The following is a 22,668-nucleotide window of genomic DNA, read 5'->3' on the forward strand; positions in this document are numbered from 1 at the left end:
TTTCCGCGGCTGCTCGCTTCATGCCTGAAAGCAAAATGGCGAATGCCGTAAAGTGGAAAAGGGTGCAGAAAAGTCCCTAATATAAATATTCTTTTTATTTCTTTTTAAAACTGTACGAGAAGATATAAAAACAATCTAAAAACTAAATAAAATCTCCAAACTCCTCATATAAAAGAACGCTGACAGAGAAAAAGTGCTAACCCTACGAAATTCATCCAATCCGTATAGTGTTATTCATTTTGGATTATTTCGCGACTAGAAACCTGGAAAGAGCGGTTTTTCGGTCACGTGACCTTTAATCAACTTTTTAACTTTTCTTAAATGCTAACTAAAAGTGCTAGATAGATTTCGTGTATGTACAAAGTATTTAAAAAGGTACGTTAGCAGCATTTCTGTGAGTAAAACTAAATATTTCAAGGCATATTTTGTCTCGCCAATTCGGCGCGTCTACGTTTGCAGTGGCCGATGGGAAATGTAGTTCCACGAACACAAAGAACCCCGACTGTTCTGTTTATAGAAATGACAGAGACCGTTGAACGCAATAACACCACAACGACTGAGTAAAGCTGGGTGTGTCGGTTGTTTTCATGGTGGGAATGCGGCACGGGAACCGTTTAACCGTCAGCTGTGATCGGTCTCCGGGACAGACGGGGGCAGCAGGAGACCGGAATCCGCGCGCCAACCGTCAGGCAAGAGGAGCTGGGAAAGAAAAGACCGCAGGCACGCGCACCCGTGGACGCGCACCGACACTAAATCCGCTAGAATACTAAACCCGTCCCACACCAGGGAAAGATGACTGTTTTTAACCGTTTTAGCGAATGATAATACACGGACCAACTGTACGTGTTTTTTTATACCCTGAAGGAAACTAATGAATTACTCCGTGGAAAGCGACTCGGTTATTTTAAAGGACTCTTTTCCCGTGTTTTTTTGTCTTTTGGCAGAAGAAAGAGCTCCGCAGGGCTGTCGGGCCAGTGGGTCGCCAGGAGTTGGAACAACGACGAGCCTCCAATAACACTTTTACTACTTTACAGCAACATAAAATCTTCTTTTGGACGAACTTTAAATACTAGAAGACGTCTAGGTGATTCGTTGGTGTTTTTGTAGGCGTTAACAATGACCCGTGATGTGAGAAAGCGCGTTTCAGTGGACCGTCCAGAACAGTGTCAAAGGCTAAGCTAGGTCTGAACCCGACTGTGAGAAAAGCCTTCATAGTCGTTATAACTAATGACACACACATGATCAGCCAAAGACCGACGCTGAACCATTACTTCTGTTAAAGTTGAATTCCTTCAGGAACTTTCCAGCTGAATAAACCACGATGTCGTTTTTTAATTTCCGTAAAATATTCAAATTGGGAGCGGAGAAGAAGAAGAAACAGTACGAGCACGTCCGCAGGGATGAAAACCCGGAGGAGATCTGGGAGATCATCGGTGAGCTTGGAGATGGAGCCTTTGGAAAAGTCTTCAAGGTAGGCATTTTGTGCTCCACCATCCATTCGTTGCTCTGTGCCTCACGTCTCTTGCTCGGTTTTAATGATAGTGTTTCCTTTGGAGTGTCTTGTGTTTTTTCCCACTCGCATGAACTCCGGTTTCTGGGGGCACCCAACCAGCAAGCAGGGCCACCACCCCCTACACCTGCCCCTACACCTGCTCTGTAACAGCCAGAGATGGTGTCAGGTAGAGTGCTGTGATCCAGCCGAGCTTCATTCACACACCTTTGATGGTCTTGTGCTGACAGGTTGGTTTCGGTTGTTTGGGTGTTTAGGTCCGTGGTTTGATTTGATCCTAGCTGGAGCCTCATTACCATGAGAGACAGTAAATATTATCACACAGGAGTCCAACGCCAGGAAGTCTGCATGTTCTGTGTGCCCCCTTTTGTTGCCAGATGCTATATTTGGAGACTTTTAAATAGTTGGATTTACCCAAGACTTCAGGCCAGTGTATCATACTTATGTTAAGCCTAATCTTCTTCCACATTCAGCCCTAGGGTTGCTAGTTTCCCAGCATTTCACCGGCAAGCCTCATGCAAACAACACAGACCATTCATGCAAGCCTTTCAGCACTTATTTTGTCCTCAGCTGTTTGTTTCTATGTGTTGTGATATTTTTAACTGTAAATTTCCAAACTTCGTTTTACAGGAGTTTGCAGGGATAATGGAAATTTGACCATGCCAAGTAATTTCCCACCTTTTTTTCATCATCCTGTTCTCATATGTATTGCAAATTTAATATTATACATCTTTAAAGGGTATACAGTCGCCACCCCTCCATAATCCAGGTTCTGTTGGAGGTCTTTTTCTGTCAGAAGGGAATTCTTCCTCTCCACCATCACCGTGTTCTCTAATACTGTAGGGTCCTGAGATATGAGTAAAGCTGTGCCTTTTTTGATGCACTAAAGTCCTAAATAATCAGATTAGTTATGTTTATTTTCTGTTGTAAGACAAACCAAAGAACTGTTGCATGTTTGTGCTGCACTCCAGAGTCGAGCTGCAGGAGATCCACAAATAGTAAACTGCAGTTTTATGTTTATATGTCTGGGCTTTGGGCCATCGCCGTTATGCATCACATCACCAGGGCAGTACCCACACTGTGATTCATAGAGCAATACCAGTTCTCCATTCTGAAGAATGGATTAGTATGTTGTAGGGGGTGCATCAGTGTTTGGCACTCAGGTCCCCAGGAAGTGGCTGAATCCCATATCGCAACAGCGACTTCATCGAGAGCTTCCTGTCTGCAGAGAAGCCCAAAACAAACAGGAGGAATTTCCACTTTGGCGAGACGTGTCACATGTTCTGCTGACACATTCAGACCTGCAGCACAGCTCAGTGTTTGTTTGTTGGTTGTTGAGCCATTGATCTCAGTTTGAGGTATTTCTCCGAGGTCTGGGGTCAACAGCACTTCAGATCTAATATAAACCACCTCTGGTCTCCTGAGTGTTTAAGACAAGTGTCTAGAGGAGTGGAGAGTTACTTGTTCTCATAATTCCTAAAAATATTTTACAGGCTCAGAACAAGCAGACGGGCATCCTCGCTGCAGCCAAAGTTATTGACACAAAGACTGAGGAGGAGCTGGAGGACTACATGGTGGAGATTGACATCCTCGCCTCCTGCGACCACCAAAACATTGTCAAACTGCTCGATGCTTTCTATTACGAGAGCAAACTGTGGGTGAGTAGAAGGATGTGCTGTGTGATCACCGTGTGACTAATGAGGGGGATTATGGATCCAATACAAAGCTTGCAGAATCACAAATTAGAGCAGGCTAGATGTCAGTGTAGCATTCAGGACTTACACCCGTGTCTGCTGCGTGCTGTCGGTGCAAGCCTCTTCCAGCATTCGCTGCTGTAGTATTCTTATCAAAATGCGTGGCCAAAGTTCACACGAGCTGCCGAAACTAAGAGCCTTCAGTGCTGTTAATCATCATACTGGTTTATAATCCATCCGCTTATGATATGAGCTCATATTTAATGCCTTTGTTTTCTCCCCAGCTATTTATGTAACACAGACGTGTGTGTTTTGATGACATTTATAATTAAAGTGAAAAAACCCCATTTAGGTATTTTCACATCATAGAAGCTGATTTATGCATCGCTGTAAACACTGATGAGCTCTTCAGACGTGCTGACAGCACATGTGATTGTAGCCTGAGGACTGAGGCCATGTTCCTGGATAAATGTGCTGCTTGTGAGGGGCACTCATAGCTTTCAGTCACATGACCGATGCAGAGTATTGGAGGGGAAAATTGTACATTAATATTCAGTATGTCAGCTAACATCGGACACTGGGAATCATCTGATTATCAGAGCCAATATTGTGTCTAGTTATTTAAAGATTTCCTACATCATTGGTGACGGCTGGATTGATGCTCAAATCCTTTACATTGAAGTAAGCCTAGACTCACTGTCGGCTATCTGAAGTGATTAAAGTCAGGGAAACGTTGATAATCAGCTGTAGGTGATGGGTGTGCTTCTCTAACAGGTCTGTCATCCAGGTCAGGGTAGTAAACTGGACTTCTTTACATGTCTTGAAAGAAGTCGATGCCGCTTTCTTTCCAAGCTTGTTAGACTCTCTGGCAGAGACATCCATCAGACAAAGACTGAACAAGAAATCTTCAGCATTAATAAGGGAACAGCAATGGCAATGGCTACAAAGATACACTAAAGACAAATGAACAGCCAAGTTATCAGACAGCCTCAGACGAGCAGAGAGCATTCAGGAAAAGGACGAAGAGAAACCCCCACTGCTAACTAAACCAGCATTCCAGTGGCTTTCAAATTGCAGAGCAAAGCAGGCGCACCGCAAGTATAAACGCTGGAAGCTCTTACCTAGACTGCATCATAGGAACTGCACAAAGTCAGCATCGAAGTTTAAATTAAGCTGCGTGTGTGTGCGTGTGTGCACGAACGCAGTAACCAATGCAAATGGGGTTACACTAAACAGCGCTCTTTATTTATAGCACATAAGGCAACAACTTCACAACAACCACTGATACACTGCAGCTTGTTGATGATGAACTCAGTCACTTGTCAGTTATTATGATTGTGTGTTTCCATTAACAGATGGTAGAGTGGTATATGTACTACAAGAGGTAATAAAGGAAGCATTGAAGCACCTTTCCTCAGTATTCAGATAATTTGTTCGGCCATGCTGCAGCTATTGTGGCTGCAGGGTCACTTCAGTCATTTGGGAGCCTTTCAAATCCAAATAAAATGTTCAGACACGTCCCCTGAGCTGCTGTGGAGCTTATATGGCCATACTCTAACAAACGGAGTGGCTGCGTTTGATTGAACGATTGTGGTTGTTTTGAAAGTCAATGTTCCTGTGAGGATGTGATGTCACAGGAAAATTATGAATTCAGGGTTTTTGTTTTTTGCACAAATCAAACAGTTGCTACGGATGGGAAAAGGTAGCCTGCCACTTGCTCCAACCCTGAAATGTATAAATTCATACTGAAACAGCTCAAACATGTCTGATTTAAATCAGGAAATGTGAGTCTGCACTAACATTTCAAAGGAAGGTTGGGCCTTCATAAGCGCTCGCGCTCACTTGTACATGTGAGCGTTCTGCCCTTTTCTTCCTTTTGTCCTGTGAATAAAAACTGCCGCCTGATGGAGGCTGATGTCTGTCAGGTGCTGAACAGGTGCCACATTCATGCAAAGAGGAGGTGGAGATGAAAGGCTTCGTCCCACATTAACCCAGGAGGAGCTGGCAGGTGACGTTCTCGATAACTGCCTCGTGAATCGGTGCCACCTGCTGACCTTTGTTTCTCTTTCACTGTGCTGTCTAAACTGAACATTTCCGAGGCTCTGCTTTGATTTCGGTGCCGCTTCCCGGCCTTGAACTTGCAGGTGAGATCACATCCTCCCTCTCTGTGCCACATGAATGGATTAGAAAGTATGCGGGTGCATTCATGTATGTGTCAAATAAACAAATAGGGGAGGAAGCCGCAGCCCTGGCCCACGATTCCTCTCCGCGCGCCGCCGCGACTGTGGGGACCATTGTGCGATAGCGGAGCCACTAAAACAACAACACGCCTACAGAGAAACACGAGAACCGTGTGTGTGAGCGCACAAGACCGCTCTGATACTGGAGGCATTGTGTGTCCTGTAAGGGCTTTGTTTTAGGAAGTGGAGCAGTCTTGAAAAGCTCAGCTGTCTTGGAAGGCTGTTCAAACTTTACGTTACAACCCGTCTTCTTTTTTTCCCCTTTCTCTGTACTTCCTGAAAGATTTTCCATTTTTAACCTCGGGCTGACCCTGTGTGAAAAGTTTGGGCCATAACCAACGGATCAACCACAAGTCGTTTCTCAATGGTTTCCAAAATTGCAGAAGTGCAGCTTTACTTCCTCTTCTGTGGGTGTGACGTTCAGCCAAATGTTCCCCAAATCTCTGCAGGTGTGTGAGTGAACGTCACGCCACATGGCTGAGCTAAGCTCACAAAAGACGCTCCAGATGCTTTGTCTTACCTCCTGCACATCATCATCCTCATTGCTACCTGAGCCTCTGTGCCCAGAGATAATCCGGTTAGCAGAATAAGGTCTGGAAAGATAGCTATCAAGCAGGCTAGGTAGCAGCTGTGTGAGCCCTTTCCACAATGTGGCCCCAACTGGGCCAATCCTCTTACATCAGCAGCCATACTCAAAGCTCCTAAATGCCTTTAAGAGCTCAGAGTGTTTCATTCATGCAGGAGGAGGCGACGTTCATTCTCACAGTGGTTTCATCAGGGTACATGATGATGATGAGGATGAGGAGGAGGAGGTGGAGCTCTGAGTGTTTTTAATGTGTACAGTGGATGTTCCAGTAATATTTCTCTGAGCCAGTGTCTGTTGGGTCATGAAGGTGGTGCTCAAAGTCATTTACAGTAAATGTAAGCTTTTATTTTTTTTAACTTTCAGTTTTATATGTAAGATTAAAATTGCCATGACGTATTCATATTTTACAAAACGAGCAGTGTCCTGGGATTTAATAATGTTATAACTGTTAATGTACAATCAACCTTAACCAATAAACTATCTGCACATCAAAGTGAATCAGTGAAGACGCAGAAGGAAATCTCATCTTCATCCTGTGTGAAGCTCAGAGATGATTAAATGTGACCGTAAACTAGGATGGACACCGCCCTGTTTAACCTGGAAGAGAGGCGAGGGCGTGGAAGTCTGAACCAGAACCATGCTGGACCTGTTTCAGCACTGCTGGAGCTGTTGGCATGAAGTTGATCACACAGAGGTGGTTGTTGCCTCTTCACTTCAAACTCCTCACAGCGGAGGACGTAACTGTGAAAAGTGTGACATAAAGCAAAAATGGAGACTGCTTCTGGGGATGTTCACCTTTTACTTTAGAGTGAACACTCTCTGCTCACACTTTTTCAAGTTTCATTGCAGCTTATCATTAGTTTGCGAGTATCTGTGTCTTCCATGCAAACTCCAGACACCTGCAGCAACCTGCTGGTAACCAGTGCAGTCACAGGGAGGTTTATGGTATAGCAGCCTCTTTGCAACAGCCAGCAGACCTTCTCCACCCACTCACATTGTTCCAGACAGTCTTCATTACTGTGACCGAGACCTTCATCCTGACTACAGGTCCACCTCAGCTAGCTTCACAGGTGAACGCAGCTGTGAGTTGTGGAAATCCAATCAAACTGCCCACCATACTTTTTGCTGGCCCTGGGTCATCGGCTCAATGTTTATTATGTGGACCCCCGATGAGAAGCTTCCAGAGCCTCACAGCAGATTTCAGAGGTGACCAGGTTCAACCGGAGCCTGCCGCCTCGTCAATGACCTGCACTCTGTTGGAGATGTTCTGCAGCACTGCCCTCTCTGCACATAATGGTACACTGTGTGCTTTACATAAACAAATGCTTGTGTTCACACTTCTTTCCTCGTGTTGGCAGATACTCATCGAGTTCTGTGCAGGAGGGGCCGTGGATGCTGTTATGCTCGGTGAGTCGGCATTCCCACGTTGCACACAGGTTATAACATTAAAGAAAGCTGCTCTCATGGCAGCACTAACCAGCTAAGGGAAAAGAGCCAGTTTTAAACTTGAGACATTTCTCAGCAGGCCACCCACATGTTATAGCGTTCTTCTCCAAGACACTAAATGCAGCTTTAGCCCTCATTACCACCTATGATTAGGTTGCATTAGTATGTCAGGAATTGTAAGTGTGCTTTCGTGTGACCCCCCTCACCCTTTCCCCACAGAGCTGGAGAGACCCCTGACAGAGCCTCAGATCAGGGTGGTGTGTAGGCAGACTCTGCAGGCGCTCGTCTACCTCCACGAAAACAAAATCATCCACAGAGACCTGAAAGCCGGCAACATCCTCCTCACGCTGGACGGTGACGTCAAGCTGGGTAAGGGCCAAGTGACACCCAGCTGTTAACAACAACAGTCCAGGATTGAAGCTCTGACTCAGACCCTCAGTTCACTGATGTTTAAAGTGGAGAGGGAGAAACCTAAGAACTAAAAAAGAATTAGTCCCTGTAAACGTTTCTCATGAGAAATCATAAGAGTTCAGTCTGATATAGATGAAAACTGCTGTTTTGTATGGCATCATCTAGATTTTTCCCTCACAAACATTCTTCTTTTAATCTTTCTAATACAAGAATCTTGGATGTTCACATGACTTCTCTCATGACTCTGTGCAGCTTGTTCTGACAGTCTTTGCAGAAACTGAAATATTTGCTGGAAATTTGACCAGATGTTTTTGTCTGCCAGTAATGACGTGATGAGCTTGTGTCTCTGGAGGGAGAGGAGATGGTCACTCCTTCCATCCTGCTGGTGCTTTGATCTTCATTACTAATGTGGTTTTATCTTTGTGATTCAGAGAGAGGCACAGCTCTATCCAGATGTTTCCTTGAATATCTTCTGGCTTTTAGTATCTTCTTGTATTATCGGTGATGATGATGGAGGGAGTAATGCTGTTGGTCGACTCCCACGTTAGGAAGGTGTATTTGGGTTGTTCCCATCACTGTTGCGCTGGCATCAGTAATATGATCAATGCGATGACAGGCTGATGGTTACTCACCATGCTGTGGTAATTTTCCTCAAACCTCTTTGATTGTTATATTAACTTGTCAGGGACTGTTTTAAGCCTCATTGACTTCTCATTTTAACTGTCAGCCAGTTTAGTTTGTAGTTTGGCTGCAGCTAGTAAACACCCATACACACCACTCAGAGCACACCACATACACACTAACAGAAGAGTGTGTGCAAAAGTTGTTAGTCTACGATAAAGACTGTCCCTGGTTCAGTTCTTTCACACTCCTGTCCAAGCTCAGACTCTTCAACATGTTATATAACAGTTTCACAGGCAGGAAAGGTGTGTGTGTGTGCGTGTGCGCGTCAGTGCTGTGTGTGTATTCATATCTTTGTGGGGACATAAAATTGGAAGTTCACTATACTTATGGGGACCAAAATCCTGGGGGTTAAAATTGTTATAAAAAAAACAACAACATTGAAATGAAGTGTGATTTAAACTGCAGCTCTATGATTCAGTGATTAGAGCCTTTGTAACAGCAGAGGCTGTTCGGTGGAGCTGCTCAGCGTCTGGGCCGACATCCTCAGCAGATGCAGCACTGACGCTTACTTAAAGGGGGATGAGTCACTGGGGAAATGACACACAGCAAGCATTTTGTCCAGTGACATAACACACACAGAGGTGCCTGTGCATCTGCCTGCTGGGACGCAGATGAGCGTGACTCACTCATGATACAAAGAATGATGCCTTCATGCACGTGTAGCTGCAGAATGATGTTTTATGCTGTGTTCAGATCATGCCCAGAAATCTGGGATTGAACCTCTCAGGACCAGTTTTCCATTTTGAACATTTGGCTTTTGTGGCCACATTTGGAAACTCAGTGATGACAGATGGTGACGTTCCTCTGGCTAATTTCTGGTTTTGCATGACTTCCAGCGGACTTCGGTGTGTCTGCCAAGAACACCAAAACACTCCAGAGAAGAGACTCTTTCATTGGAACGCCGTACTGGTGAGTCGAATGTAAAACAAAAACGCTTTCACTTTAAAAAAAAAAAAAAAAAAAATCACTCTGGCCTCCAAGAGGTTATTAAAAAACTTGGAAAAACACACTCACATCCACGCTAAAAAAGAGGGAAGTTCAGATTTCTTCTTCTTCTTGTGTCTTCCTCCAGGATGGCTCCAGAGGTGGTGATGTGCGAGACATCCAAGGACCGTCCGTACGACTACAAAGCTGACATCTGGTCCCTCGGGGTCACCCTGATTGAGATGGCACAGGTTGAGCCACCAAACCATGAGATGAACCCTATGAGAGTTCTGCTGAAAATAGCCAAGTCCGATCCTCCGACGCTGATGCAGCCGTCACGCTGGTAAAACTTTGCTTCAGTCATTTAACTTTTATACATTTAAAAAGAATTATAAAACATGTATTTTATACTTCTTTATATATGTAGTCAGATTTTTTTACTGCTACCACAAAACTACAAAACCGTAACTATACACACACACACACACACACACACACACACACAAATAAATGAATTCCCCACTATACCATTTTTATGGGAAGTTATCCATAGAAACCAAAATTATTTTTGCATCAGGCTGTAAACGTGAACTTCTGCTGTAAATCTGGACTTTGTAACTTGGAGTCTGCATCATCGTCTGACTTCCACCTTTAGGTCTCCAGATTTTAGTGATTTCCTGAAGCGCTGCCTGGACAAGAACATCGACAACAGATGGAGTGCGATGCAGCTTCTGCAGGTAACTTTGTTTCAAACATCTCTCCAGCTAAACCCCCGAGCACTCGTTCTCTTTTCCTTAAGCCCCACACCTGGACGCTTACATGCTGCAGCCCTCCCCAACCCCTCCCCACGGCCCACCTGCCGTTAGAGCGTAAGCTGGCCGACATCTGTTTACCTGCTCGGCGTCGGGACTGAACCGTCTGTCCCAGCGAGGCTCATCCCCGTGTGCTTGAGCTGACGTCAGCAGAGCAGGCTTTTCTTTTTCCAAAGGGTTTAAGGTGCTCGGCCACGTCTGAGCCACTTACTCACAGAGAGGACACGTCGGTACACACAGGTACACCGGAGCACGTCGAGGCTAACGGATTCTTCTGTGCGGACGAAGAGCTCGATGGGCTTAAAAATACAAAATAGCGGTCTGCCGCCGATGAAGGTTTTGATATCAAAGAAGCTGCATATTCTCAGGCCAGCGATCGAATATGTGCAGCACGTTTCTAAGCCGAAGAAGGTGAGCTGTAGCGTTTCTCTGTGAACAAACTGCTGATCTGTTTGTTGGTTTTTGTGCTCGGACCGCAAGAAAGAAGAAGGATGAAGAGTAAAACCTGAAATGGTTATTTCAGGTTGTTTTGATGTGCTGTGAAGAGTTTATATCTCGGTCGGCAGTTTAAATGGAGAGTTTACCACAGCATGTTCCCCCCACTGGGTGCTTCTTTTTTAAATAAAGTCTTTATTTCCTGTTGTGTTGTTTTTCTTTCTCTTACGAGCAGCATTCGTTCGTGTCTAGTGTGACGGACAGTAGGCCACTGAGGGAGCTGATCGCTGAGGCGAAGGCCGAGGTCACCGAGGAGATAGAAGAGCACAAAGAGGAAGAGGAGGAGGAAGAGACAGAAGCACGTCTGGTGAGTGGATATGGAACCAATGTGAACCTATTTGGAGTGTAAACATGCACTGCAGTACTGTGAATCTGTGTTTGTAGGTGTGAAGAATAAAATCTTCCACGTGACGTTTATTACCAGAAAAGAGCTTCCAGCTGTTTCATTTCTTAACTTAAATCTGCAACTGCATCTTATTTCAGTTATAAACCAGTCATTATCTACGGCTTGCAGGAAAGTGCCTTACTTGGAAATGCATTTAAAGGATAAGAGGTGCATGCAAGTTTTAATGTCCTGCTGTTGCAGTGAAACACAGTGAGCATCCTTGTTTTTAGTGTTAGTCTCTCTGCACAATCACACCGACTGTGGAGGAGAATCTGCAGACCAAGTTTCCTCACCCTGTAATAGAAACTTTGTCTAATGCAGCCGGGCTTTTAGATCCTGCTCCTCAGTTTATATGGAGGACGGTCACAGTAATTTGTCTTCATTTCCTCCTCTTCTTCTTCTTCTTTAGGGTCATAAACGCGCTCCTTCTGATGTCAGCGTCGGCAGTTCTGAGGATGAGAAGATCCCCCTCTCTCCCTCCAGCTTGGAATCAGTCCCTGAGAAGGCGGAGCCAATTCTTCCTTTGCCCATACCTGCTGAACTCCCTGTGGCCAACCACGTGGTGAGCACCAGCTCCGTAGAGGAACCTCCTGCTCCTGCTGCAGGAGAGCCTGCAGAGGAGGCATTAAACACTCCAGTTAAGGATGAAGAGGCAGAAAAGAAGCCGGTAGAGGAAGAAGTTCCAGAAGTTCCTCTGGCTGATGTCGCCCCATCAGAGCCAGAGTCTGAGCCGGAGGCACCTGCTAAGGAACTACAGCAGCTGGAACTAGCTGTGGAGGACGAAAAGGAGGTGGACACAGCCGAGGATGAGGAGCGCTCAGAGGTCACTGAGGCTTCTCAGGAGGAAAAGACGCCCATCACAGAGGAAACAAACACTCCAGCAGAGGAGGAAGAGGAGGAGGAAGATCGGTACAAGCATCTAAAAGTGACTCTGACACTACCAGATCAAGATAACGCTGTCCTGAAGGAGGAGGATGGAGAGAAGCCCACAGAGAAGGATGAGAAGACGGTGCCAGACAGAGCGAAGGACGACAAGGAGAGAGATTCGGATTCTGGAAATGGCTCAGCTGCAGATAACAGCAGCGTAGACCTGAATCTGTCCATCTCAAGCTTCCTGTCCAAAGCAAAAGAGGCTGGATCTGTTTCCATACAGGTAACGCACACAGTCCACACACTCGAAAAGAAAAAATGTCACAGAGGCATCTATAAACTCTCCTCTGGGGTCTTTCAGGACACCAAGCGGCAGAAGAAGACGCTGAAGAAGACTCGCAAGTTCATTGTGGATGGAGTGGAAGTTAGCGTCACGACATCAAAGATCATCACAGACAATGACACCAAGAACGAGGAGATGAGATTCCTCAGGTAGTTCCTGCTTTTGCATAAACGGCAGACGCCACTTTAATGCAAATATTATGAAAATGAGTCATACAGGAAGCTAAGAGCACAACCCGACTGTGTCACATTAAGCTACCACGCAGACTTGCTTTATGTAAAAATGACACACAAAATGACACGTGATTAACAGCTCCCCTCCTCCTCAGGCGACAGGAGCTGAGGGAGCTGCGTCTCCTGCAGAAGGAGGAGCAGAGGGCCCAGCAGCAGCTCAGCAACAAGCTGCAGCAGCAGAAGGAGCAGATCTACCGACGCTTCGAGCAGGAGACCACGGTCAGTCTCTCGTAGGCCGATTGTTATTCATCTCTGTCTCTCTTCCACAGCATGTCTTCATCCCCTCACCCCAACGGGTCGCAGCAGATGGCCCCGCCCCTCCCTGAGCCTGGTTCTGCCCGAGGTTTCTTCCTGTTAAAAGGGAGTTTTTCCTTCCTGCTGTCGCCAAAGTGCTTGCTCATAGGGGGTCATATGATTGTTGGGTTTTTCTCTGTGTGTATTATTGTAGGGTCTTTACTGTTTGAACGGTCACATCATTTTACAGCCTCACACCTGCAGTCATGCTTGAACGTTGTTTGCCTGATAACCTGCATACGCTCGCTTTCTGAACTGAACAGCTCAGTGATGAGTAATGTTTTAAGGTCCAAAGTTTTGAGTAAATGGGTGAAATATGTGCTGTGTGAGCAGCAGGTACCTGTGTGAGGACAGATACTCCTCACGCTCTGCAGAGGAATCTTGATCTTTTTGCATCTCATCACTGTTTCTTCTGTATGTTTAAAATCCAGCTCATTCTGTGGTGAAGTCAAATTTAGCTTCTTTTTTTTTTATAGTCAGCATGGAAAATATTCAAATGAGTCACGATTTGTCACACATTAGTTGGCCTGTATTGGACCTGTGTGATGTTCCTCTGTGAAGGCCAACCGGCCTGTTTATGGGGGCATAACACAGAACCTGCAAAGCTTGTTTCCCTTCCTGTGAAGAGCACATTTATTTCAATAAATAACAAGGTGCTGCAGGAAAAGCTCAGTTCACTGTTGGAAGTGTTGCACGTGATAGTTTTTTGTTTTTTTTAAACTGATGGAGATAATATTGCCAGAGATTGAGAAAGGTTTACTAAGTACTATATGATCACGTTTGGATTCTCCATCTGAGGTGACTCGTTCCCGTCTGTCCTCCAGAGTAAGAAGCGACAGTACGACCAGGAGGTGGAGAACCTGGAGCGGCAGCAGAAGCAGACGATTGAGAGGCTGGAGCAGGAGCACACCAGCCGGCTCAGAGACGAGGCCAAACGCATCAAAGGCGAGCAGGAGAAAGAACTCGCCAAGTACCAGAACGTGCTGAAGAACCGCAAGAAAGAGGTTAGACGCATCTCCGTGCCTTTCACCTCCCACCCCCACACGTAGCCCTCAGAAGGACGGGATAGCTTTCTATTTATAGTAGCATGTTTTGACATTTGCAACCCACCCCATCCCCCACCCGCACACACCCACACCCACTTCTCTCATCTGTCTTATAACAGCTTGCGTAACCTGTGTTTATCTTGGTGAGGGTTAACTCAGTCTCATTTACTTTCTCATCGAGTCCTAATCTACCCGCAGCTTTTGTCTAATTTTATTTCCATGTGCTCCCCACAGCTGTGCTGGTGCAGCACAAACAGGAAGCGGGAATTTCTCCAAAGCATGAAACACATTAAAGACGATATTATCCAAACCCGTCTGAGGGCTCCGTTTGCTGTGGAGTTTGAAATCTTCAAACCTGTTCTGAACTTGAACTTGTTCTTCAAAGTAAAAAAAGTCACAGAAAGCTGATATTTGATGCAGTTTTTATGACTTTCCTCTTTGCAAACCTGAGCTTGCTGTACCCGACACGGGTTCAGAGTGTAATGTGCTGCGATCCACAGGGAGCGGCCCACGGTGTGATTCAGTCCTTTCAGTTGTCCTCGTGCAGGATGTAAGTGAACCCTGCTCTGTGTCACTGAGGCCTCCTCAGATCATTTCTGGACTTTCATCTTATAATATTTAACTAAAACTCGACTGAAACTGTGTGTGGAAAAGCAAATCAGACAAAGATACTTTTTGTAAATTCCTGTATTTAAATAAAGTTTTAAATCATCCAAAATGAATCTAATCATCTGAACGTGATGAAACGACGCCTATGACTCAAAGTCCAAAGTTCAGCTGCAGCTGGACTGGACTTTAGTGTGCTAACACTTCCATCACAGGATGGTGCACCAAGTCACGTACTCTTAGTTAGCCTGTAGACAACATACAGACAACTGATGCAATGTAAGAAGCTAGCCATGTTTTTAGCTAACCTGAGCTTAACAGGCCTGCAGTCACAGACACTTGATGATTAGTGATAAGTAACACAGTAATAAAGTATTGAAAATGTAATCATCTAAAAAAATTGTAATTCAGTTAAAAATGCTCCAGGAGGCACCAGCATGGTGGAAAGGTCCAGTTTAGTGACTCCAGTTAGAGAAGCAGACAGTCATCAGGACCAGCCGTCAATCAGAGACGTCACAGCTCTTTGCTTTTCAGAGCAGGAGGTTACAGGAGGAAGAGGGTGTAGGACGAAGACGAGCTACTCGAAGTTCTATAACAGCAGATAAACTAACTCTAACTGGAAACATGAAGAACTAGACTTCAGGGAAAAAACAGCTGGAACTGATTATGTGATGTGCATGTAAAAATATTACACACAGGAAACGGCACCAACAAGTCCTCCTTTCATCTTGATTAGAATTATAATTTCACATCATTATTTTTAGTTTGTTTTATTCGTTTAGAGCGAGCAAACTGCAACAAACACTGTAAATGAAATAAAATAACTCGGGTGTCATTGCTCAAAATGATGTATTGATAAAGACATAAATATGTCTGCTCTGTGTTTGTTAAGAGCAGCTCATTTTCAAACGTTTGGCCAGCTGTGTGTCGCCGTCCTGGAGTCAGAGATCATCTCCTCTCTGTTCACCGGGCCAAGTAGATCAGATTAATGTGACAGGCAGGTGAAATGTTCTTTAAGGACAGCTGCAACTGTCTGGTTCATCAGTTCAAACCACACTTAGCCTGACTTGGCTGAACGCCTGTGACACACACACACACACACACACACACAGACACACACACAGACACACACACACACACACACACACACTCTCTGCTCTTGGACGTTATTTAAGTCGTCCACAGCGTTTGGATGATAATCACATGATCTGTGATTTGCTGACATCATTTCTAATCTGGCTCATCCAGGAACAGGAGTTTCTGCAGAAGCAGCAGCAGGATCTGGACAGCGCCCTGAAGAAGATCATCCAGCAGCACAAACACGAGCTCGCCACCATCGAGAGAGACTGCCTCAACCACAAGCAGCAGCTCCTCCGAGGTAAACGTTCGCCATCTGAGTCGAGAAGATCAGCATCTAAGGATGGACTTACAAAACTAAAAATAAAATCCAGTTTTTTCAGTTGTAGTCTTTCTCAGTGCGGTCTGCTTGTCTGAGTCACCTGCACAGTGTTCAGTTCCCTCCACCCGCAACAAATACTTCCTGTTTTATGATGAGAAGCATAACTAAAGGTAGTGATTAAACTTAAATAAGCAGATTTCCTCTGGGTTTGAGTCTGTTCATTGGATGGTTTGGATTTCTGTGATAACTGCAGAAATCACTCGTATGACTGAGCCTTGAAGGTCTCACTGCAACAATAAGCTGCAAAAAACTGTTTTCTAGTTTTTATGACTGTTTATAAAAATAAATAAACCCTACTCAACAAAGATGAATGTTATTATTATAGCGGTGATTTTTCTCTGAACAAACAGCATTCCTCCCCTGAGATGGTCCCTGCTGTGCCGACACTGTAAACCGCACTCAGACTGATGTTAGCAGGTGTTTTCACCTCAGAACGTAAAAACTGAGGTTTCTGACCGTGACCCCTTCCAGTCGGAGCGAGGTGGACGGCTGCCCGTTGGCACAGACTGGGACTTAATCCCATGATTAATATTCCAGGAGCTGCACAAATAACACTTCTCAGAAATGCAGGTCACGGGAGGCTGCAGCTGTGCTTCAGGAGCTCAGAAAGAGCTCCGGCTGGCAGCAGAGAGAGGTCAAATGTGAACCGTCATTAGCAAAGTTGACGCCGAGGTTAGGAGCCTTTTTCTCTAAATAGGAGAGATCTGCCGCTGCAGGTCTCGAGCTCATGTAGTGAAGAAGACGTTCTCCTGTCAGCCTGTGAATGCTTCCTCTGTGCTCAGCTTCAGCTTTGTCTTTTGTTCTGTGTCTGCGTACAGCACGGGAGGCCGCCATGTGGGAGCTGGAAGAGCGCCATCTGCAGGAGAAACACCAGCTGCTCAAACAGCAGCTCAAAGACCAGTACTTCATGCAGAGGCATCAGCTGCTGAAGAGACACGAGAAGGTACGGCGTGGACGGTGCTGCTGGTTCAGTTTGTTAGGTGACCTCAGACGTGCACAGAGGAACATCGTTCACCTTAAAAGGATGAAAATCTGTGATGTCCTCCTGATTTAGGCACTTTTTAGTTATTTGATGTTTTTTCATTTAAGTCGAGAAACTAAAGTGTTTGACTCTGTTTGTCTCAGCTGTGTGTGTAAGAAAAACTGATGATTTAACACCGTTATTAGAAAAAAGGAATAAAGAGGTGGACAGATGTGTCCTGGGGCTAGTCAGGCTGGTCTTGTGAGGGTAACCTCTGCCTTCACTGGATGTTTGCAGTCGCACCTCAAACCCACACGACAGATTTACTAACCAAAGTCATCCATCCATCCTCTTATCCTCGTCAGGGTCACAGGGGGGCTGCAGCCTATCCCAGCTCTCTTAGTGCGAGAGGCGGGGTCACCAGTCTGTCGCAGGGCTAACACAGACACAGACAAACATTTGGCAATTTAGAGTCACCAGTTAACCAGTTGGCTGTAGCTCAGGTGGCAGAGCAGGTCAGCCACTAATCAGAAGGTCGGTGGTTCGATCCCAGGCTGCCTTCTGGCTGCATGCCAAATATCCTTGGGCAAGATACTAACCCCGTGTTTGCCTACTGGTGGTGGTCAGAGGGCCCGGTGGCGCCAGTGTCCGGCAGCCTCACCTCTGTCAGTGCGCCCCAGGGCAGCTGTGGCTACAATGTTGCCATCACCAGTGTGTGAATGACTGGATGTGTAAAGCGCTTTGGGGTCCTTAGGGACTGAGTAAAGCGCTATACAAATGCAGCCCATTTACCATTTAACCTAACCCCACTAACTCCACACAGAAAGACCACAGTCCGATGGTGGGATTGAACCCTCGTGCTAACCACTGTGCAACTGTAACCATAGCCGGTCCTTCAGCATGTTGTCGAACCCCAAGTTTTACTTCTACTTCAGATCCTGTTGATTCTCTTTAAGTCGGCCCGAGCTCAACAGCGAGTCAGTTTAAGATTGTGGGGAAAGGCAACACTGCGCTTCCTGAGAGACTAAATGTTCAGCGTCTGAAATTCTGCTGAAGGTCACAACAAAACTTCACAGACCCCGAGTGGCTCTTCCCACTAAATCCAGTCAGCATTTCTAAACTCTGGCCATTTCAACACATCAAATCCTCTGAACATCCTGTTAGAAGCTGAGTCGTTGGAATGAGTGTAGTGATTGTTCTTGAGCCAACTGCTGATGTCCTGCTGAACCCTTCATGACTTCATCCTGCCTGTTCCTCTCTTCTCTCTGTGCTTCCTGTCAAACTTGTCAGTATTTTTTCAGCCAACTTTACTGAAAGATGCTCAAAACTCTTTGTCGTCTTTCTTGTTGCTACTTTTGATTCTATCTGAATGAAAACCTGAATGTGTTTCACGTCGACCACATTAACTCTGGCCGGTGTCCCGGGTACAGGAGATGGAGCAGATGCAGCGCTACAACCAGCGTCTGATCGAGGAGATGAAGAACAAGCAGACGCAGGAGAAAGCCCGACTGCCCAAGATCCAGCGCAGCGAAGCCAAAACCCGCATGGCCATGTTCAAGAAGAGCCTTCGCATCACCGGAGCCGCCATCAGCCCCGAGCAGGAGAGGGAGAAGGTCAAACAGGTGAGACGCCGCCTTCAGCTCGGAGAGTGAAACGTTCCCTCAAAGAATTCCAGCCTTTAGTCAATAATTGCGTCTCCAGTTCGCAGCTCAGGAAGAGAAGAGGCAGAAGAACGAGCGGCTGCACCAACAGCAGAAGCACGAAAACCAGATGAGAGACCTGCAGCTCCAGTGTGACGCCAACATCCGCGAGCTCCAGCAGCTGCAGGTCGGCTCCGTTAAACACGCCAAAGTCCCGTTTGAAAAAAGACTGCACTAAAATAACGTAACTGTGTGTGTGTGTGTGCTTCAGAACGAGAAGTGCCACCTGCTGATCGAACACGAGACCCAGAAGCTGAAGGAGCTGGACGAGGAGCACAGCCAGGAGCTGAAGGAGTGGAGGGAGAAACTGCGACCCAGGAAGAAGGTAACGCCCCTGAAACAGAATGAGTCAGAGAGTGATGACATCATGTGTAACTAGAGCTGGGCGCTATGAGGAGAATCTAATATCGTAGTATTTTATTTTTTTTGACTACATCCTGATACATGATATATATGGCAATATTTCTTGAGCCCCAGTGCTCCCAGTACTGGGGCTCGCTGCAGGCCTCTGTGACCCACCCTAACCAGCCACAAAAGAAGACCACAAATATACAATAACGTGGAATCAGAGTTACCGAGCAGCTACTCGCTGAGAGCTGCTGCAGCTCATATCACGGCTGTTTTATTGAAAGGTTTCTTTGTGTGTGACGTTCACATGCTGAGTTTAAAACACTCCTCACGTTGCAGTGCATGACTTTTCAGCTGGTGGAATAATTTCGTGGCACTGCTGCCTTTTGGGGCAATAGTTTTACGGCATGTTTACCGCATTTTGTTCGACATCTGAAATCCAAACGACAGCGAGTCTGAAACTCCCGATGTGGCCATGTTTGTCCCTGTGTGGTAGGATATAAACACGCATGCTCAGCTCAGTGCGCCGGGTACAACATTTTCCAGTTGGGAGGGGGGATTAATGATGCATTCACAGCGTGTGGGAGAAACAAATCTCTGTGAATTACGTGGAAACAGCTTAATATTTCCATGGCAACCTATACTCGATGGTTACAATGATGTCATTTTAACCATCGTACGTGGAAAAACTTGCGATATATCGAGTATATTCGATATATCGCCCAGCCCAACATGTAACGTCTAAAAATGTGTTTTAGGAAGCGATTTAAAGGCGTGGACTGATTCTGTGAGTCGTAGCACCTCAGTCAGGTGACCCCTCAGTTTACCTGAGGTTCATTACACGAAGGAAACTGAAGCATTTTCATGTGTGTGTGCTCTGCAGGCGCTGGAGGAGGAGTTCGCCAGGAAGCTGCAGGAGCAGGAAGTGTTCTTCAAGATGAGCGGCGAGTCGGAGTGCCTTAATCCCTCCACCCAGACCCGCATCTCCAAGTTCTATCCAATCCCCAGCGTCCAGTCCACCGGCTTCTAGAGGACACCGATGTTTACACACACACGGACAAACGAACGGATGCATCGATGGAGACGGTGAAGACTGAGCCGTGCTGCCTTTGACCTCTGACAGCTGCAGAGACTTTTCCTCTGTTGTTTTCTATCAGGATCCATTTGAAGGAGAGTTCGTGTGAAGTGCTCAGTCCAACCTGCCGCAAGTATTTTTCTAAACAGCGCAGTGCCTGCAGAGTGTCGGCATTTAAATTCAATTCATTTCCAATTTTATTTGCTGCTCGACGTTTTTCCCGTTTAGATTTTTGCACAAAGGAAATGATGAAAAATAGTTTTACCACTAAATCTGATCAGTAAGTATCATTTCTAAGTGATGATGGAGAATGTATTGCAGATAAAAGAGGAGCCTCCTGTCGAAGGACTGATGACGTTTGATGAACTCGTACATATCTGTGTGTGCTAGAACTTTAGCTCGTGATCTGATGCATGACTTTAATGCAGCGTTTAGGAACTTTTACTGCAGGTTTTTCTTCAGGATGCCTTCAGTCTTGAGCTCAAGACTGTTAGTTGTTTAAGAACAAACCCTGTGAGGAGGGTGGAGACTGTTAGGGAGTCACTGTGGTGACAGGAGGAAAGCATTTACGCACCCGTCAGCCGGGTTATTCTCCTTGTTGTTGTCTGTAGGAATGATATTCAGGGATGAAGAAGGAATACAAACTGCAGTTTCTAAGTAGGCTACGAATAACCGGACGATGATGTGACACAGCGATCTGATTTTAGGGTTACAGCGAGCTTCCCTTCAGGGTCGTGTCCTCGTGCTCCTCTGGATTATTTCTGCACTTGTTTTAAAACGTTCGATGGAAGTCCCGTTCGAACCACTTTCCCCACAAACACTTCTGCACAGATTTGACTTTCACGTTCTCGCCTGTTTCTCAAATTATTTTTTTCCATATTCAGTGTTCATCTCTCCTCCACTATTGATTTAATGAAGGATGCCTTCACCACCTGTCGTACTCGGCAGGCTTGTTGATGGAGGCGCTCCACACAGGCACAGTGATATAAAGGGACTTCCACTGCTGTAGAAAATAGTCCCGAGGTGCACGAGGAGATGATCTTAACTGAGAGATCAGTCAAACTAAGTCACATGACTCCATCACACCTCATATTTGCCTCGTCTGTATTTTTGCTGCCACATGCAGCTCAGCAGGTTTGGATTCAGACTGTAACACTGTTTTAGCTACTAGCCTTAATCCTACAGACGTGGAGACTCTGCATACCTGTCGCGACTGCCTTTGAAGGAATTCTGAAGCTTATTAACAGTTATTGAGCAGGTGGGACGGCTCTTTATTAAAAAACACACATGAGCTCTTTGCAGTTTTTTTTATTATTATTATTAAATCTGATGTAATGTTAAGAAAAATTGGACCTGACTGGTTTAGGCCATCTCCTCCTCTGATTGGTTCATTTGATCATCTCATCTTCTTTGATTGGCTGTTATGAGTTAGTCAAAGTGTTTCATATCATATGTACAAAAAACAAAACTCAGTGACGGAGTGCTGTGCACCTTTTACAAAACGTCCTCAGCAGTTATTTATGTATGAAAGCTGATCGTCCACCACAAACAGTTACAAAATTCTGGTTCTTAACTTCTGAATGTTGACTATAAAACAAACAAAAAACATATCACATTTTATAACATGTATAGTTTTTAGAAGGCCTGTAATGCTGATTTTCATTTTCATGTAAATAAACTTTTTTCTCTCTAACGTTGTGCTGTTTCATTCTTTATACTGATACCAAGAATTAAAACACAAACTCCAAAAAACATAAAATACTTGTTGGTCTGATGAGTAAAAAATGAAATGGTAAAGTCTGCTGTTACCCCTGAACACCGTCACACACGAGCTAATTCAGTACGACGTCCCTGATTTCATGTGTTTCAGGTTCAAAACACACATTTACAGTTAAAACAGCGAAACGCAGGAAACTACTTTCAGCAGCTCGGGCGTCAAACACCAGCATTCCTCTTCCTCCTTTTACTCGTCACTGTGAATTCTCCTGAAACGGCAGAAAACCTTCAGTTAAAATTTGCAGCTGGAAGTTTTTTTAACTGTAAACTGAAAGAAAATCGTTCCCGATCATCCTCACAAAAACATTTCAGCCAAAATTCTGCTGCGTTTTTCACAGCCTGTGGAAAGAAAAACAAAAATGGCTCAGGGTCTGAAAAAGGAATTTGGGTAGAGGTTTAGACATCTGCTTGTCTAACAAAAGGTCGCTGGCTTTATTCCAGCAGGAGACACAAATGCCTTCGAGGTTGAGTCAGGAAAGTCTGCTGACATAAAGTTGGAGCCCAAATGAAATGTGTTGAGCCTGCATTCTCTCAAACGGCCAGCAGGGGCCGACTCGTCTAGCTGCAAACAATCAGCCTCCAGAGAAGAAAAGTTCAGCTGACACTGAAATGCCAAATAAGCAGCATTAAAAAGCATGTTTATGGTTATTTTTTAGAGTACAAACCCAGTGGGTGATGAAAGCTATGCTGAACATTTATAAACAGCTTATCGCTGCAGATGTAAGGGTTCGCAGTAAAGACTGTTTTCAGTGAATATTGTTACCAGTTTG

The 22,668-nt window shown here is 45.4% G+C and overlaps 3 protein-coding genes across 17 annotated transcripts in view; 2 read left to right on the forward strand and 1 right to left on the reverse strand.

Annotated features, from left to right (window-relative positions):
• Positions 1-22,668, forward strand: part of LOC100707400 (high mobility group protein B2) — a 642,043-nt gene that overhangs the window by 410,607 nt on the left and 208,768 nt on the right. The gene's annotated exons all lie outside the window — the stretch shown is intronic.
• Positions 403-21,815, forward strand: slkb (STE20-like kinase b). Its single transcript, XM_025908414.1, has 19 exons — positions 403-839; positions 945-1,471; positions 3,004-3,168; positions 7,389-7,437; positions 7,696-7,845; positions 9,408-9,480; positions 9,644-9,838; positions 10,151-10,232; positions 10,978-11,109; positions 11,597-12,340; positions 12,419-12,549; positions 12,729-12,852; positions 13,752-13,931; positions 15,828-15,957; positions 16,857-16,981; positions 18,430-18,621; positions 18,701-18,826; positions 18,911-19,024; positions 19,931-21,815. Exons 2-19 carry the CDS (start codon positions 1,322-1,324, stop codon positions 20,075-20,077), a joined length of 3,009 nt encoding a protein of 1,002 aa, XP_025764199.1. The 5' UTR covers positions 403-839; positions 945-1,321; the 3' UTR covers positions 20,078-21,815.
• LOC102082624 (collagen alpha-1(XVII) chain) overlaps positions 20,819-22,668 on the reverse strand; it is a 53,950-nt gene continuing 52,100 nt past the window's right edge. For 14 of the 15 annotated variants that reach the window (XM_025908404.1, XM_019360508.2, XM_019360511.2 and 11 more), the window contains one exon: positions 20,819-22,107. In XM_025908404.1, coding sequence (XP_025764189.1) covers positions 22,058-22,107 — 50 coding nt within the window. In that variant the 3' untranslated portion in view covers positions 20,819-22,057. The remainder of the gene's footprint in view (positions 22,108-22,668) is intronic. The other variant, XM_019360514.2, reaches the window with a different exon arrangement.

This window comes from Oreochromis niloticus, linkage group LG6, assembly GCF_001858045.2.
Source record: "Oreochromis niloticus isolate F11D_XX linkage group LG6, O_niloticus_UMD_NMBU, whole genome shotgun sequence".
In the NCBI taxonomy this organism is placed as follows: Eukaryota; Metazoa; Chordata; class Actinopteri; order Cichliformes; family Cichlidae; genus Oreochromis; species Oreochromis niloticus.

Excerpts from the sequence above, each read along its gene's own strand:
- slkb (XM_025908414.1), top strand. The coding sequence starts at position 1,322 with ATGTCGTTTTTTAATTTCCGTAAAATATTCAAATTGGGAGCGGAGAAG. Across the intron at positions 7,438-7,695 it reads CGTGGATGCTGTTATGCTCG|AGCTGGAGAGACCCCTGACA; the intron begins GTGAGTCGGCAT and ends CTTTCCCCACAG. Across the intron at positions 18,622-18,700 it reads AGAGGGAGAAGGTCAAACAG|TTCGCAGCTCAGGAAGAGAA; the intron begins GTGAGACGCCGC and ends TTGCGTCTCCAG.